General features: G+C 45.6%; 1 protein-coding gene across 1 annotated transcript; it reads left to right on the top strand.

Annotated features, from left to right (window-relative positions):
• Positions 1-2,891: 2,891 nt before the first annotated feature.
• LOC131592246 (cytoskeleton-associated protein 4-like) lies at positions 2,892-10,502 on the top strand. Its single transcript, XM_058863640.1, has 2 exons — positions 2,892-3,266; positions 7,469-10,502. Exons 1-2 carry the CDS (start codon positions 2,925-2,927, stop codon positions 8,798-8,800), a joined length of 1,674 nt encoding a protein of 557 aa, XP_058719623.1. The 5' UTR covers positions 2,892-2,924; the 3' UTR covers positions 8,801-10,502.
• The last annotated feature ends 4,907 nt before the right edge of the window (positions 10,503-15,409 follow it).

Below are 15,409 nucleotides of genomic sequence, written 5' to 3'. Positions count from 1 at the left end.
CTTGTCTTTATTGGCTTTTATTTATCTCTTCGTTATTTTCATTTTTATTACAATTTAATATTATTCTATTTTTTTTCCATTATTAAACTTCTTTTATCTCAACCCACAAGTTTTCTCACTTCTACCCTTCTGATTCTCTCCCTCATCCCACTGGGGACATGTGGGGTGAGAGAGAGCAACTGTGGTGCTCATTTCCTGGATGGAGTTAAACCACAATAAAGGTACACATTTGGAATTTTGACTAGTGTCTCTAATTGACTTTAACTCTTGGCCTTTCACTACAGAAGCACTGTTAATTGAAATGAAGGACTAGTTTGTGCTCACTCTTTGCAACAAGTTGGCTCATAACCTTCCTTACTGTTACCAGTAAAACTGTCAAAGACAGTAAAGCCTTCAATTAGTGCTCTGCTTTGTCCAGCAAACAGCAAGGCAGCTATGGAATGGATAGGATGTGCAGCTGCATTTGGCCCCACAGGTCAGAAATGTCTCAGTATGTGGCTAACTCATGGTTAGCGTGGGAGGAGAGGGAAAGGGCAAGGCATGCTATAGTTTATGCCAGGGCCCATGACAACTCAGTTGAGAACATAAAGTCACAAGACATTTTTCCCTAATCCTAATAACTGAGCCAGGCAGACTGGCTTTAGTGCTAGCAGATGGATGTTAAGACTCTGGGTTGACTGAGATCATCAGGCCCAGATTTGATAATAGGCTCAAGGTCAAGACAGAAAGACTACAAGGCAGGTGGAAGGATGCTTTCTCAGCTTGTTCTTCTGTGAAGTTTCCTGTATTCCAAGGGGAAATAAGTCTTGTGAGAGGCTAACAGGGTTGCTACTTCTCCCCACTGAAGTATTTGTCTTCAAATTCACACAAAGGCAAAGCAGGACATTGACACTTCTGAGAGAAAATGATACATCAGTAGCTTCCCCAACACACCAAGTCTGCATTGTCTAGCAACTTTACCACCTCAGCAAATTCCTAATTAGTCCCCTCAGCACTAGTAGCTGGTCTTTCTGTACAAAGGAAATGGAGTTTGACCCACCAGTGTCAAATACAACAAAAAGCTATTTGTAGAATGGTATTCTTGGTCAGAAATACCTTGAATTGGTTCCATGGTGAGAAATATCTTTAGGTAGTACATTGCTAACATTTTCCTTGTCAGTACCAAGCGAGAGAAGGAGAAATAGTGACAGTTACCTTACTGCCTTACCCCCTGAAACAGATTTACATCCCTTGATACTTAACATTGATGATCCTCTTGATTATTCTCTCTGGTGAAGTCCATATGGCTCAGTTCTTATAGTAAACTCTGAAATAAACAGCTTCAGAGCTAAAATCCTGGGTCTTAGGGTACTGCTACAAATCCTAGCCTTTCTAGGCCCTTCCTAAATAGAAACCTGATATCCCTTTCTCATAAAGTGTGAGGCTGTGGCTAAATGCTCACAGTGGAAACTGCTTTTGTAGCTTTCCCAGGGTGCTTTGTTTGCTGCTGAAGATTTCTACTGTCATTGTATTGAGGAAAACAGATTATTCTGTGATTTCCTCATATGCTTTAGTGCAAGCCCCCTCATACCATCTTCAGCCACCTCTGGGATATATTTAAGACAACCTCCTGACCCTATGCAAGCTGTTACTTGTTAGGGTCAATAAGTTCTGTTGTGGTGCCCATAACCTGCAGTCACTCCAACATCTTCTCAGGTCTGTGCGTTTGATAGAATTGTGCTAACAAAATGCCTGAGACAATTCACTATAAATTCTCCTCTTATCACCTATTCTAGTAGTTACTAGAACATCATGTACAGACTTAACAGTTCAGTTCATCCTAAGCCTTGGCAGAGGTGGAACTGTATTTGACAGGCTGACATCAGAGGCTGTGATCCTGCTGACTTTACGATTCACTGTTTCTAGGTAATACTCAACATAAAATTTATTTTTTATGTATATATATTTGTAAAGGAAGAATATACTGTAATCAAAGGAAAACCAAAAAGACAAGATCTTCCAAGCCAAAATTTCTTTCTGTAATCAAATGGAGAAACAGATACATTCAGTGCCTCAATCTCCAGCTGGAGCCCGCGGCACAGGGGAAGGAAGGCCTCCACAGCCTTTCCTTTCCCGTCCTGTGCCAGGATTCGCTCCGTGGGGAAGATGAAGGCAGCAGGCTCCTGTCGGCATGGGGAGGCAAAGAAGCATGCTCGGAGCGGAAAGGCTCTGTGGGCAGACTCGGTGCTGAGCTCCTGGCCTCTCCATCTCGGACAAAGCCGTCCGTGACCTGAGAGGGGCTTGCCTGGGGCCTGGAGCGCTCCTGCCAGCCAGGGCAGCAGCTGCTGGGTCCCCAGGGACCAGCCCGATGCCAAATCTCTGCTCTGCAGGCACTAGAAATGGGTTGGGGAGAGGGGTTGCCGATGGAGAAAATAACTTTCTCTCAGTCATTCCGGAGCTTGCTGCAGCTATTCCAGCCTAAATCACAACCAAGCAAAACAGAAGGTGCGTGAGGCAGAATCCAGAAACAACGAAAACTTTACGCGCGGGGCCAAAACCTGGCAAAGGGACTTGTCTGGATCGGGGGACGCCCGGCGCCGGAGGCTGGAGAGCGCTCCCCGCTCCGAGACCCCCACACAGGGTCGGGAGAAGGTCTCTAATCGCGGAGCTGGGCCGACGCTTCCTCCCCTCCCGGCCCCGCTCGCCGCTTCCCGGTCCCATCGCTCCCCTGGGGATGGGGCTGGGCCCTGCGCGCCACGTCTGCCCCCCGGCAGGGCCGCGGCCCATCCCCGTGTGCGTGGCGGCTCCCCGGGGCGGGCGCCGGGGCGGGGCGGGGAGTGTGGCGCGGCCCGGGCCGGCGCCTCCGCCTTCCCTCCATCCTCTCTGTCTCTCTCCTTCGCTTACTCCCGCTGCTCCCGCTCTGCGTACGGCGGCGGCGTCCCGCCATGTCGGCCGCCAAGCACCGGGGCACTAAGGGGGGCAGCCCGCCCGCCGCCAACGAGAAGGGCGCGCAGCCCGGCGGCGCCGAGGAGCTGCCGGTAAAGAAGCCGGCGGCGGCGGGGCACGGCCGGGGCGGCAGGGCCGGCGGGGGGGGCCGCTCCGGCGCCGGCCCCCGCCGTAGCTGGGCGATGCTGCTGAGCGCCGCGGTAGTGCTGGGCGCCGCGCTGCCCGCCGGCTGGTACATGCTGCAGCTGCAGGAGGAGGTCGGGCGGAGCGCCCGGGAGGTGGAGGCCTCGGGCCGGCAGCGGCAGGAGCTGGCCGCCACCCTGGACACCGTGGTGCAGAAGGTAGCGCGGCGCCGGGCGGGCTGGGGACCGTCGGGGCGCTCGGTGCTGCTCGGCGGGCCGGGGGGCAGCAGCCGCCCGTGCAGGGGGGCGGGCGCGGGGGTTCGCCCCTTAAATAAGGAGCTGTGCAGCTCTCGGGTGGCCTGGCTTGCGGAAAAGCGAACGTGTCCCGTTGGCTTCCCCTCCTCTTCCGCGCTCCCTCAGAGATGCTTTCATGGCATTATAGGGGCGGATGGAGTCAGGGCCGCGGTATTCCCCGTGCCTGCAAACGTGGCCCCAGAGCTGCGAGAAATCCCTGCCAGGCAGCGTAGAGCTGGGCGGGACGGGGCGGGCCGGGACCCCGCGGCGGTGGCCGCAGCCCCCAGCTGGCTTTTCCAGGGCCTGTGCCTGAAGCCATTTTATGGAAAGCAGCCCGCGCCCTGCTTTCCGAAGGAGCTGCTGCCCCTGCTTCTGCATCTTCAAATCACTAAACCTAGCGGGGCGAACGAGCCGCTCGTCGCTGCCTGAGTAGGCAGGTGTGCACGCCAAGGGACATGGGGTGGCAGCGCCGTCAGAATGGGGCAGGATCCTGCCTCAGCGTCCCCACGCTCTACAAAACAAAACCCATGTGAGCTTCGCCGAACAACAGTGCCTGTGCCAGAAACACTGCTGCAGTACCCTGCCTCCCACGTTCCTGCCGCACTCTCTGGCCAAGGGAGTGAGGCTCGCAGTGTCCAAGGCAGTGCCTAAGGTGGTCCAGGATCATGGAAAAACTGTGAAGTTGCTGGCACAGGATGTGGCTCAAATGAAATGAAACAAATGCTCATTTCTCTCTTTTTTTTTTTCTTTTTTTTTTTTAACTCTGGCCCTTATTAGCCTCCCAGCTATAGTTTTACAAATAGCAGTATCCACTTGGATACATCCTAGGGTGCCTGAAACCTTTAAAAATGGCATCTGTGATTGCATATCATCAACATACAATTCAACTCGTTTCCCAGGAGTAGGTTAATTGGTTGGAAGACAGTATGTAAAGTTATGACTGAGTCAGATCAAAAAAAAGGAAATTCTTGTCTCAGCTTGACTGCTTTCTGCATGGCAGACCATTTGGATTCCCTGTATTCCCCACGAGCTTGGACCTGGGCTGGCAGTGGGGGACAGGCACTGGCAGAGATCTCCTGGCTGTTCAGTGGTGCTTCCAGAAACACAGTGGCCTGAACGTGTGGAGATTATATTGTCACTCTTGGTGTTTCCTGTCCCATACAACAAGGAGGAAAAGGAAAATTCATGTATGTGAGGGAGAAGAGTTATAAACTTCAGGGCTATAGGGCTGTGTCTGAAGCTAATTTTAAATCCTGAGGGGTTTACTCAGTGATGACAGGACAGTGATTTGAACTGGCAAAGGTTGTTGCTTTTTACCGGGTTTTAAGCCATTTTTGTGGACTGCTTGTAAGAAGGAAGAAATTGCAATGGCAAGATGTAAAACTACAGTACATGAGTATAGAACTCAGATGTACATGCAATGTATAAGCCCTTCTAATCAAAGGATGGGGACAATTTACTGCCTCCCATCTCCATGTCATTGCAGAAAATCGGAAGTATGTGTTATGTATTCTAGGAGAGGAGTATATAACAGAAGTTTATAAATAATTGGTTTCAAAGACAACTGAAACTTACTTGCTGTGATAGCAGATGGCTGTTAAAGGTGGGGGAAAGATCACAGGGTTTCGATGTAACTCTTGGAAATTTCAGTTGCTGTGGTTTGGTGGCACAGAAAGGTACTTGAGGGAGAGGAGAGCAGGCTGTATTTCATTGCTTTACAAAGGTGCAGGATCCTGTGCTGTACTCGTAGAGTGCCATCAGCAGAGGCTGCTGTGTTGCTTTGCCCTTCGTCTGACTGCAGAGCTTCTGTCAGGAGTAAGCATTATATAAACCCATCTGCTTTACACATCGAAGAGAAAGGAAATGATGTGGAGGTTTAGTCTTTTGCATAGCACCGTTCTCAGAGAGGCCAAGGTCATTTGTGCAAGGGTATTGCTTTGAGTCTTGGTGGCTTTTGGTTAGGACAAATCAGATTAGAAGCTGGTATAATTTGAAGACCCCAGTCCATTTTATTATATCAGAGCTCTCTGATCTTCAAGTGGCTGGCCCAGATGGGGAATAGCTTCAACTTCCACCATGAACATTGCCTGAATGCAGTGGAGTGAGGTGGGATCCATCTCTATGAGTCATACAGTTGCAGAGGCTCAACCCTCTGGAGAGTTCTGGCTATTTCTGATTGCTTAGACTAAAAAGATAGTTACTTGCAAATATGAATTTGGTGATTTGGTTGAAATGTGTCACTGTAAAAGGAGGGGGAGGAGAATTTTCCTGTGTTGTCCTGTTAGATTTCTGACCTCCATTTATAGTGATACAGAAAAAGCTCTCTGCTCTCTGTGGAAATAATCAGAATGAATGACAGCTAAGATGTAATGAAAATGAGGGTAAGTCAGTCTAATGACGGGTGCCCAGCTGCAATGTGTATGGCAGTATTACCTTCTCCACCCCTTCCCCTTAGGTCATTTCTAATTTCCAATGGGAAACTAGAGAATACAAGTGTAGGGAAAGTAAAGACATTAGAAACCTTTCTGCTGAAGAGGAAGAGAAGAAGTAATCTTAATGGGTATTCTTCAAACTGCAGGGATCTGTCAAAGCAAGGGCAAGTCTCATGGCCAAACTCTACAATCCTTGTACCGTGTAGACTTTCAAAACTAAGGAGGATTTGGCCAGGGATCTTCAAAAATACATAGAAATAGCTTAATTTCTAATTAGGATGACTGTTTGGTATTTTGAAAATAATGTCTAGGTTCAGAGTCAGTCAGGGAACTGCTGGGGCCTGCTTCAGTTGAAAAGAATAAAAAAAAAAGCAACTCTGTATTCTAAAACCATATAAAATATATTTCTTTCTATTTATAGAAAAAACCACCCCTCCAGCTGTGTATCTAATCAGTAAACATGGCAGCCCATGTGGCATGGCTGATTAATGTACCCCTCAGACACAGGGAGTAGTGTGAGGCAAGGCAACATGCATTACTCAGCACTTGCCATCCTGCCAAAGCCTTGAGGTATTTTCTGTGTGATGGATTCCTCTTGCAGCCAGTGGGAGTTCTTACATTGCTTTACTAAGTTTAAGAAAGTACAACCCACACATGCACAAAAAGATTTCTCCACAGTCTTAAGACTGATGCTCTGCTTGGCCTCAAAATTAAGTAATGTGTGCTTCCCTGGCCTGGATCTTACCTATAAATGTGAGAGTAAACGAATGTGACAGCCCCTCACCCCTTGACCTTTTCCCTCTGGCTGCTACTAAAACCAGTTGTAAAGATAGTTTTTGTAATTGGGAGGTTTAATAGCGTACCTGATGCAGTGGTAGGAACTTTCTGTTAACCTGAGCTAGATGCAAGGCAGGCCCTTGGCAGCTGCTGTGCTTTTGTTCTCTGTGTGTCCATACATGCGCTCTGCTCACTGTGACTGTGTGGGTGTATGCAGGAGTGGGAAAAACAAGCTGCTAACTATTTAGAACATTAAAGACTTACTTATTTTTTCTAATTTTAAAAAAATAGTTAACAAAAAAACCCCAATCTCTTGTGTTTCTCTTGGTCCCTAGGAGCAGCAAAATGTCATGATTACTATTTCCATTCCTTGGCCCATCCCAGCTCTACTCTCCCCCTAATTTTTCCTGTTGCTCTTTGTTGTCTACTGTGAAACTTCCTTTCCATGGTCAGGAATTGCTCTTCGGTATTCTTGACTGATAAAATCTAATCCCAGCTTTTCTATATTCAGAACTTGATGCCAGATATTATTTTGGATTGGTTTTCCCCCCGTCCCTCCTTTTTCTAAAGACTTGTGGTCTTTAGAACCAGGAATCCTATAGGGGAGGGATGGTTTGGGGGTCTGCATGCAAATTCTGGAAACCAGGGATCCTTTTTCACTGCCACAGATTTCCTGGATCATGAGTGGCAGGTCAGTGAGGCCAAGGACACTTAACAGAAGGTGTAGGTACTATAGAGCTGGAAGGCTCAGGATGCTGGGGCTTTTATGCCTCCTATATCTGTATGCCACTGGGTCACTTCAGGTATGGGACATGAAGGATTGCAAGGTAATCGTTTCGTCTGGTAACAAGGGCTATAAGGATCTTGGACAAAAAAGGATGAAATAACTGGTATTAACCATGTGTGTTTCTGGCCTAGGTACGTTCTCTTCAAACCACAATTGGAGAATTTGAATCCATGATGAAAATTGTTCAGCAGAAGCAGGAGGTGAGCGAGAAGGCTGTTAAACAAGGGGAGAGTGAAATAAACCGGATCAGTGAAGTGCTTCAGAAGCTGCAAAATGAAATTTTGAAAGACTTGTCTGATGGCATTCACATGGTGAAGGATGCAAGGGAACGAGACTTCACATCTCTGGAAAACACTGTGGAAGAGAGACTAACAGAGCTGACCAAGTCTATAAATGATAACATTGCTGTATTCACTGAAGTCCAGCAAAGGAGCCAAGATGAAATCAATAATATGAAAGCAAAGGTTGGTTCACTAGAACAGGCAGATGTGTATAAACATGAAATTAAGGTGCTAAAAGATGCTTTTGATGAAATGCAAGCATCCATGAAAATGAAAGAAAAGGACATAGAGACCTTGAAGAGTACAATAGACTCCATGGAGTCTGATGTGTACACTGAAGTGAAAGAGTTAGTCAACCTCAAACAAGAACATGAGAAGTTCAAAGAGGCTGCGGACACTGAACACCTTTCATTAAAAGCTTTACAAGAGAAAGTTTTGAGAGCTGAGGGTTCTATTATGCAGCTCCCTAGTGACATTAAAAGACTTGATGAAGATTTACTGCAAGTTAAAGCCAACCTCAACAAATGGGAAGATAATGAACTCTTCAGGAAAGCATTAGAAACCTTTGGGAAGAGCAATGGAGGACTGGAATCTCGATTGAGGCACATAGAAGACAGCCTAGAGTCTCTAGCGTCTGTTGCTGCTCAAAACAGTGAAAAGTTGGAATCTTTCCTTTCTAAGGAGGCAGAGTATGAGAATAAGCTCAATACCCTAGAACAAAGCATTACCACTCTTCAGGGACTCTCAAATGCAGATGTAACTTCAGTCACAGATGCTCTGAAAAACCTTGGTGAAGCACAGACTTCACTGTACAACGACATGGAAAACTTAAGGAGAAGCATCAGTGGCTTGCCATCCTCTGGTGCTCTCCAGGATATCCAGAAGCAAATCAGTACTTTGTTGGATCAAGGCAATCATCAGGCAGGTCAAGCACATTCTCAAGGCTACCTTGAAAAATTTTCTTCTATGGAAGGCTCTGTAGATGAACTGAGATCTTCTGTTAGCCAGGTTGATTCTGATTTGAAAATGATAAGAACTGCAGTGGATAGTTTAGTTGCCTATTCGGTGAAAATTGAAAATAATGAGAACAACTTGGAGTCTGTGAAGAGCTCAATAGATGACCTGAGGAATGATCTGGAAAGGTTGTTTGTGAAAGTAGAAAAAATACATGAAAAAGTTTAGGCAGTGGTGCTCCTTGGGCAAATAATGGGTTAAGGAAAATAGCTTTTGTATGCCCCGTTTTTTACTCTTTTTAAAGCAATTTGATACCTCCAAAGAGAATAAGAATACTTTAATAATAGAGACAGTTCTGCTTATTTCCTTTTTTTCATTTCCGTGTAGTGTTTTTGGAGTTTTTGTTGTTTGGATTTTTCTTTCCCTTAAGTTTTGTTTAAAGAAAACACAAGTTTAGTTGGGGGTTGAGTTTCTTAAGGGCTCATCTTCTCTATGAAGTTGTACCACTGTTAAGTGTAGTGGTGTAACTGAGGCACTACAGCCTCGTTAGCATGGGCACATATTTAATGGCATGAAGGTGTTTCACACTGACACTAGAAATCCCACACAGAAGGGAGAAGGGCTACAGCTGTTCTGGTACCCAAAGCATACTGCTGCACTCACCGAGGATTTTACTGGTATATTTGGGTTTAAGAAACAAACTATCTTAAACTGTTTACTGCAGGGAACTTGAGTGGTGCAAGTGTGGAGCACCTCATCTGTTTCTGCAGTTTGGGACTCAGATGTGTGGTCAGTTTACCAAGGGTCAGCTGAGCTGTAGTGTATTTCTGAGACCTTAATCTGTACCAAGGAACTAACAAGGTCTGAGGTAAGTGGCACTGCCTGGGGCTAAGGCCTAGGAGATTCATTCATCATGATCACATGCTTCTTTGCCAGCATCTTCAGCTGCTGGTGCAGAAGATCAGTGCTTAGAAGGGACATCTGAAGGACTGGATTAATTTCAAGAGGGTACAGTAATATTTTTGCCATATTTTTAGACTGTTTACATGATTAGGCTGTGTCTTCCTTGGAAAGTGGTCTTTGATAAGGGGTTTTTCTGTAAAAATCATCACAAATTTGAGGAAAGAGAAGGACCAAAATTGTACCTGTTGTGTTCCATGTATAACAAGCATGCTAACAACAGCAATAATACACTCCAAAACACACAAGAGGGAAAATCACCATGAAATCAGCAGAATTGCTTCTATGGCATATACATTTCCAAGTTTTCACACAGCTGACAGTGACCTGAACTCTAGTTACGTATTCAGGACTTGGCACCTGATTCTTGTCACTATTTTTGTCACCAGGTGTCTGGCTGGGGCATTGGTAGCAAAGGAACCTTCTAGGAGAGTGAGGAGAAAGTGTCATAATTCTGTAGATGGTCTTCTAAAAACTGCTTTCTTGTGAAGCTTCTTTGGTTTTCTATCTTTTTGGAAAGGATTTCTAATATCTCTCCTTTTCGAGTTTACTTTTCAACTTTATCCAAATAATTGGTAAAGAAGTCTGCACACGGATACCTTGGAAATAGGCCATGGGCATCATGCCCACTTCAGCCTGGACTAGACAGATCCTCAACTGTGTTAGATGAAAAATTACTAGAAATAGCATCTCCCAGAAACGGGAACAGCACAAGTGAAAAGGAGTTCTCCTAGGTAAATAGGATACTGAACCATATCCAGTGTTGTTCCCGCTGTAAATGGGAAAGAATTGCTGTCAGAGAAAGAGGGAGCCATGGCATTAAGGTAACTGTTGTCACTGTTGGAACTGCACTGTTCTTTGTTGACTTCTCAAGTTCTTGAACAATGTTGTTTAGGTTACTGTGAAATGAACTGTATGGCTTATTTGCAGTATTTTTAATACATAATAAACATTTGGAATATTCTTTGCACCTTTTTTTTGATTGCTCCTTGCTTATTGTTGTATTTCCCAGGGTGCTTCCAGTGGGGTACAGGGAAGGGCTTGGGGAAACGCAGCAGATGTGCTGCAGCCCTGTACTTGCTCTCAGCTTCCATGGGGAAATGTCGAGGCACTTTTGCCTGCTGTGGTTACAAACCAAGTCTTGGAAGCAGGGTTTGAGTCGCATCAAGGTGTTGCTGTTGACCAGCAGACTCTGGAGGCCGAGAAGGTGATCATAAAGTGTGAAATACCTGATCTGTGCCATGAGTGAGTTCTGTGCCAGACACTGCCAGCAAGGCCTCTGTAAGACTTCCTCAGTGCCCAAAGCTTGTAGGACAGAAATAATGTGCAGAAAGAACTTGTGTGATATTTCCACAGTGGCTGCTCCTTTTGCTTAGCTTGGAATGCTGGATTGTTAGGCCCATCAACTGATACTATTCTCATGATGGATATCTGCCTTTCAAAAGTTTGGGAAAGGGTAATTTCAGGAGTATGGGCATCATCAAATCCTGGCAATTCTTGAGGCCAAAGTCACAGAAATGGGTCATAACTCTTTAATTAAACTACACGTGCTTGACAAAGCAGGTGAGCACCCAAGCTCTTCTGTGTAAAGATATTTGAGATAACCTGTTGGCAGCAAGCTGGCTGACAGCATGCAGTGACTTCATAGTAGCTGCATGATGTTGGAACTTGGGCTGTTAAAGCCAGCAGTGCAGCTGGGCTGTATTTGACATCAAAAATTAAGCAAAGAATTACTAATTACACTTCTAGTAACTGAATTTTTATGGCAAGCTATTGAAATTATTTATTTCACTAAATGAGAATAATAATTCTCTGTAAATAATAACATGTCTGGAGGCAGGCACAGAGACAAGGATCCCTTGGCAGGCTGGTGGCTCAGCTTTTATGTCTTGTTTGACATTTTCATCCAATAAAAACATTTCCTAATTTCCTCATAAATGCTCACAGACGTAATGCTGCTCTTTACTGTCATTCTTCAACTTTGTAATGAAGCAGTGGAGAAGGTCTTTAGCAAGACAGAGCCTGTTGCCAGTGTTCCTTTATACTACTGGGAGTTCATCAGTAACATGCTGTTACAGTAATAAATTTCAACATAAATTGTCTTACCTGATTGATGGGGTATTGATCGGGCCTGTTCATTAACTCTTGCTTTCATTTTCGGCTCTCATAAATGGAGAAACCATTTCACTGAGGCACTGTGGATCGCTCTTGAAAGGGCTACGCTGGCAAATGTGATGGAGATAAATCTTGGGCTGCTGCAGGAACTTCTCCCAGCGGGAATTCAACCACTGCCTTGAGCTAAATTACTGAGAAGGGCATCTGGTGGTCTAAATGTGTGCGTTGGAAGTTTCATTAAAGCATGGATTAGTGATTTAGTGTTTTTACTACCTTTTTTTGACATAGCTCAGCTGGTACCTTAAACAAAGCTGCAGAGAGATTCAATGACTGCGGGAAAAAAGCCTGTCTGAGATGTACAAACACCCCAGCAGCCAGAAAACATCCAGCGTGGCCCTTCCGCTTGCCAAGGGTGCTCTCGGTGCAGTTTGGAGCCCTGCAGGAAAGGAGCGGCTGGGCTGGAGCGACTCCCCAGGAGAACGATGGCGACGATGGGAGGCGAGATGTTGCAGGAGGAGAGCCGGAGCAAACGGGGCTGTTGAGACGCGGACAAGCGGAGGGCGAGGCAGGCTGGCAGGGGAGGACGAGCGCTCTCCGCTCCCCGGGGCTGAGGGCGCGGAGCGGGGAGGCGGCGGCGCCGGGCGCCCCCCGGTGGCGGCGGCGCGGCAGCGGCACGGGCTCTGCGCCAGCCCGTCCGTCCGTCCGTCCGTCCGCCCGGGCCGCAGGGATTCACTCCGGGGACAGGGGCCGGGAACATGTCCGGCCTGGCACATCCAGCTGGCAAAGGACAGGCGCCAGGTTCCCCCCCGCTTCCCCTCCCCGGGTCCCGCCGCGGCACCGGCCCGTGTGCCCTGTTTAATGCTCTCCACCGCCCCGAAAAATCCTTCATCCACTGCGGAGCTGATTCTAGAAGCAACTGCCGCTTATTCTGCCCAGTTTTGCCATTTTGCTAATAACTGGTCCCTGGCCCATTTGTCGTGTCATCACTTGCTTGGTTTATACCTGTTTAGGGAGGGGGAAGCTGTAGCTCTTTTGGGTTTAATATCAGCGCTATGTGATTCTTAGCACTGTGAGATGCTAATCCCTGTTGCTCCTCTGAGTACTCGTACATTACTGCTACCCTGGCCTTCCTGCATGCATTTTGGTCATTGTCATCCTCCACTAGCCAAGTGCAGATATTCACCAATGTCAGACATGCTTGTTCAGAATATTTACATTCAGGACTTTTTGAACAGCTATTTGTAAATCTTGGCATGAGGTCAAACAGCAAAAAAAAGTGATTCCCTTGCCAAGAACCCATTTAGTCTAACGCTGACCAGGGATGCTCAAAGGGAAATTCTGCCTTGGACACCCAAACAAAAAGTGTATTTTGTCCTTGCTCACACAGGAAAACCTCTCCAGAGTCTCTAGTGTACAATCCATTGCAAGCTCCCAATATAATGTAATTTCTCCAGAGTCAGTGCTTGCTCATGCACTTGGAAAGTGAAAGAACTTGGAAATCTTTTTATGTGAGCAGAGCTCGATAATTCCTGCATTTATAATGCAAATACTAAACCCCAGAGCTATTCAGAGTTAAGACAGCATCACAGTTGTAGCCTGCTAGACCTCAGACAAAGACATCCCTGAACTCTGATTTTTTTTGCTTATGGAGCAGGTGTTCCCTTGGTTGCCACAGATTTGCAAATAGTACATCTCAAAATCTTTTCCAAGATGATGCTACTAGATGCTCTGCTTAGCATCAAGGGGACAAAGCTCTTCTCAAGTGATTCCTGTTTCACTGTGAGAGAAATAAAAGCCAAAGAAACAATTTCTCATTTTACTGTGTATCCTGTTTTGAAAAAAAAAAAAAATATATATAGTTTTGAGGAAACACTTATTACACAATTAACTCCTCCTGTGCCTCACCCTGGTGTTCATCTGCAATTCTAGAGGAAGAAGCTAGTTCAAATAAGGGCGGCTTTGTTCCACTCAGAAAGATTTTGCTTTGGCACTCTCTAGATGTAAATATGTCAAATTCCAGTGCATAATCCTTTCCTGTCAATACTGCTTAGGTTGGGGTTGGGATAGAATCCTAGAGTTATGAGTAAGGATGGAAAACATAACAAGTGGAGAAATAATCAGGGTTACCTTGAAACTTCTGAATTTTTTTATTGCTCTGACTTCTGAAGTTCTGACAATTTTTTCTTTTGCCCTCATTTCTCCCTTTTCACCAAATTTTTCAACTGTATATACATAGTACGGGGATACAGACTATTATGCTTAGATTTTAATTGATTTACAGTAAAAATCTGAAGTCACAAGCAAAACCATGCCTTAAGATGAGAGCCACTGAAGAGCTGCTTGTTTAGAGAGAGCACTGCAAGAGATGTGATCTAAACCTGGAATTGATATCCTTGTCAGTGGCAGGTAAAACAAAAACTTTGCAGTTGCCAGAGTGTGTTTGAATAGTTCACGCTTTGGTGTCACTCAGGCCAAAAAAACCTTACTGAACCAAATAGTTCCCTGCCCTGGAAACTCAAAATGCTTTTGCAAGGGAGTGAGATCTATCCTGCAAGGTGGTGTGCCTGTGAGCCAGAGACCTGGGAAGGGCAGCAGACTACCTCTAGTCTGTTCAGCCAGTGTGCAAAGTCCGTAAATTGAAACGGTATGGTCAAAAGAAAATTTCCATCTCACTGGAAAATTTTTACAGAGTGACAAGGGTCCTGATCCAGATCCCACTCAAGTCGGTAGCTACATTCCCCTTTTCTTTCCTGGTACAAGATTTAGGCCAAAGCACTTCACCCAAAGCCACATTGTAAATGTGTAATATACCCAACAATAATTTCCAACACCTCAAGTTAAAAAAAAATTCTCTCCTTTCCTATGAGTGCATCAAATTACTTACCAGAATACCTAATAGCTAACAAATCTTCCCATCCTGAAGCGAGGCTCTCCTTTTTCAAGATCCCTTCTCAGAGTTTAGACAAAGCACTGTAAGAACATTGTCAGAGGAGCTAGTACTGGCTTATGTGGTATATGGATTAAAGAAATATGGTTTGTGGTGCTGGGCAAGCAGGATGGGCCTCAGGGCATGTTTATTAACTATTTCTGTTCAAAAAGATTAACAATGTAGATAGCCTAATGCTCAGCAGTAGGCTCTTCACTGAGGGACAGCCTTCTCCGTGCTGTTGTTTCCAGCTGCCTAGAGTTTCAGACAGAGCAGCTACCTGGTACATGTTCAGCTGATGCCTTCAGAGATGCCATTACAGCCCTCAGATAGAAACAAAAGGGACATTGATTGATCTGAATGTGTGCCCTGAGTGAATGAAACTGTTGTTATTTCTACATCATGCATATAACACCAGAGCCCAGAGGTTCAAACAGGTGCTGGATGAGAAGATTTATTTAGGCACCTGTCCACTGGAATGCTCCAGGCACCAAACCACTCTCCCAAGGGCATATTTTTTAGGATTAAACATGGGTTTCAAGCACCCCATTATGATAATTTTTGCCTCATCCCTATACCAGATCTTTAATATTGTACATTCACGTCTAAAGATAGTATTGGTCTTAGCACATCCATTGAGGATTGCACATTCTCAAGGTGGTTTCTTGGTTCTATCTAATGTGTTTAGCATTTTAAAATAAGATATGCATGAAAAGGAGCAGCTTTTCCATTCAGAAAGGAGATATTTGTATTGCTAATAATAGCCCTACTAAGCTTTTGTGACCTTGAGATTGATGGAAGGATAATTAAGGTTTGCCAGAGTCTGAATCCTTATG

Source organism: Poecile atricapillus, chromosome W (genome assembly GCF_030490865.1).
Source record: "Poecile atricapillus isolate bPoeAtr1 chromosome W, bPoeAtr1.hap1, whole genome shotgun sequence".
NCBI lineage: Eukaryota > Metazoa > Chordata > Aves > Passeriformes > Paridae > Poecile > Poecile atricapillus.
This window is presented reverse-complemented; position numbering and strand designations above follow the sequence as displayed.

Bases quoted from the DNA above. Each gene is read 5' to 3' on its own strand.
- LOC131592246 (XM_058863640.1), top strand. From the start codon at position 2,925: ATGTCGGCCGCCAAGCACCGGGGCACTAAGGGGGGCAGCCCGCCCGCC. The intron at 3,267-7,468 runs GTAGCGCGGCGC...TTTCTGGCCTAG, and splicing joins TGGACACCGTGGTGCAGAAG to GTACGTTCTCTTCAAACCAC.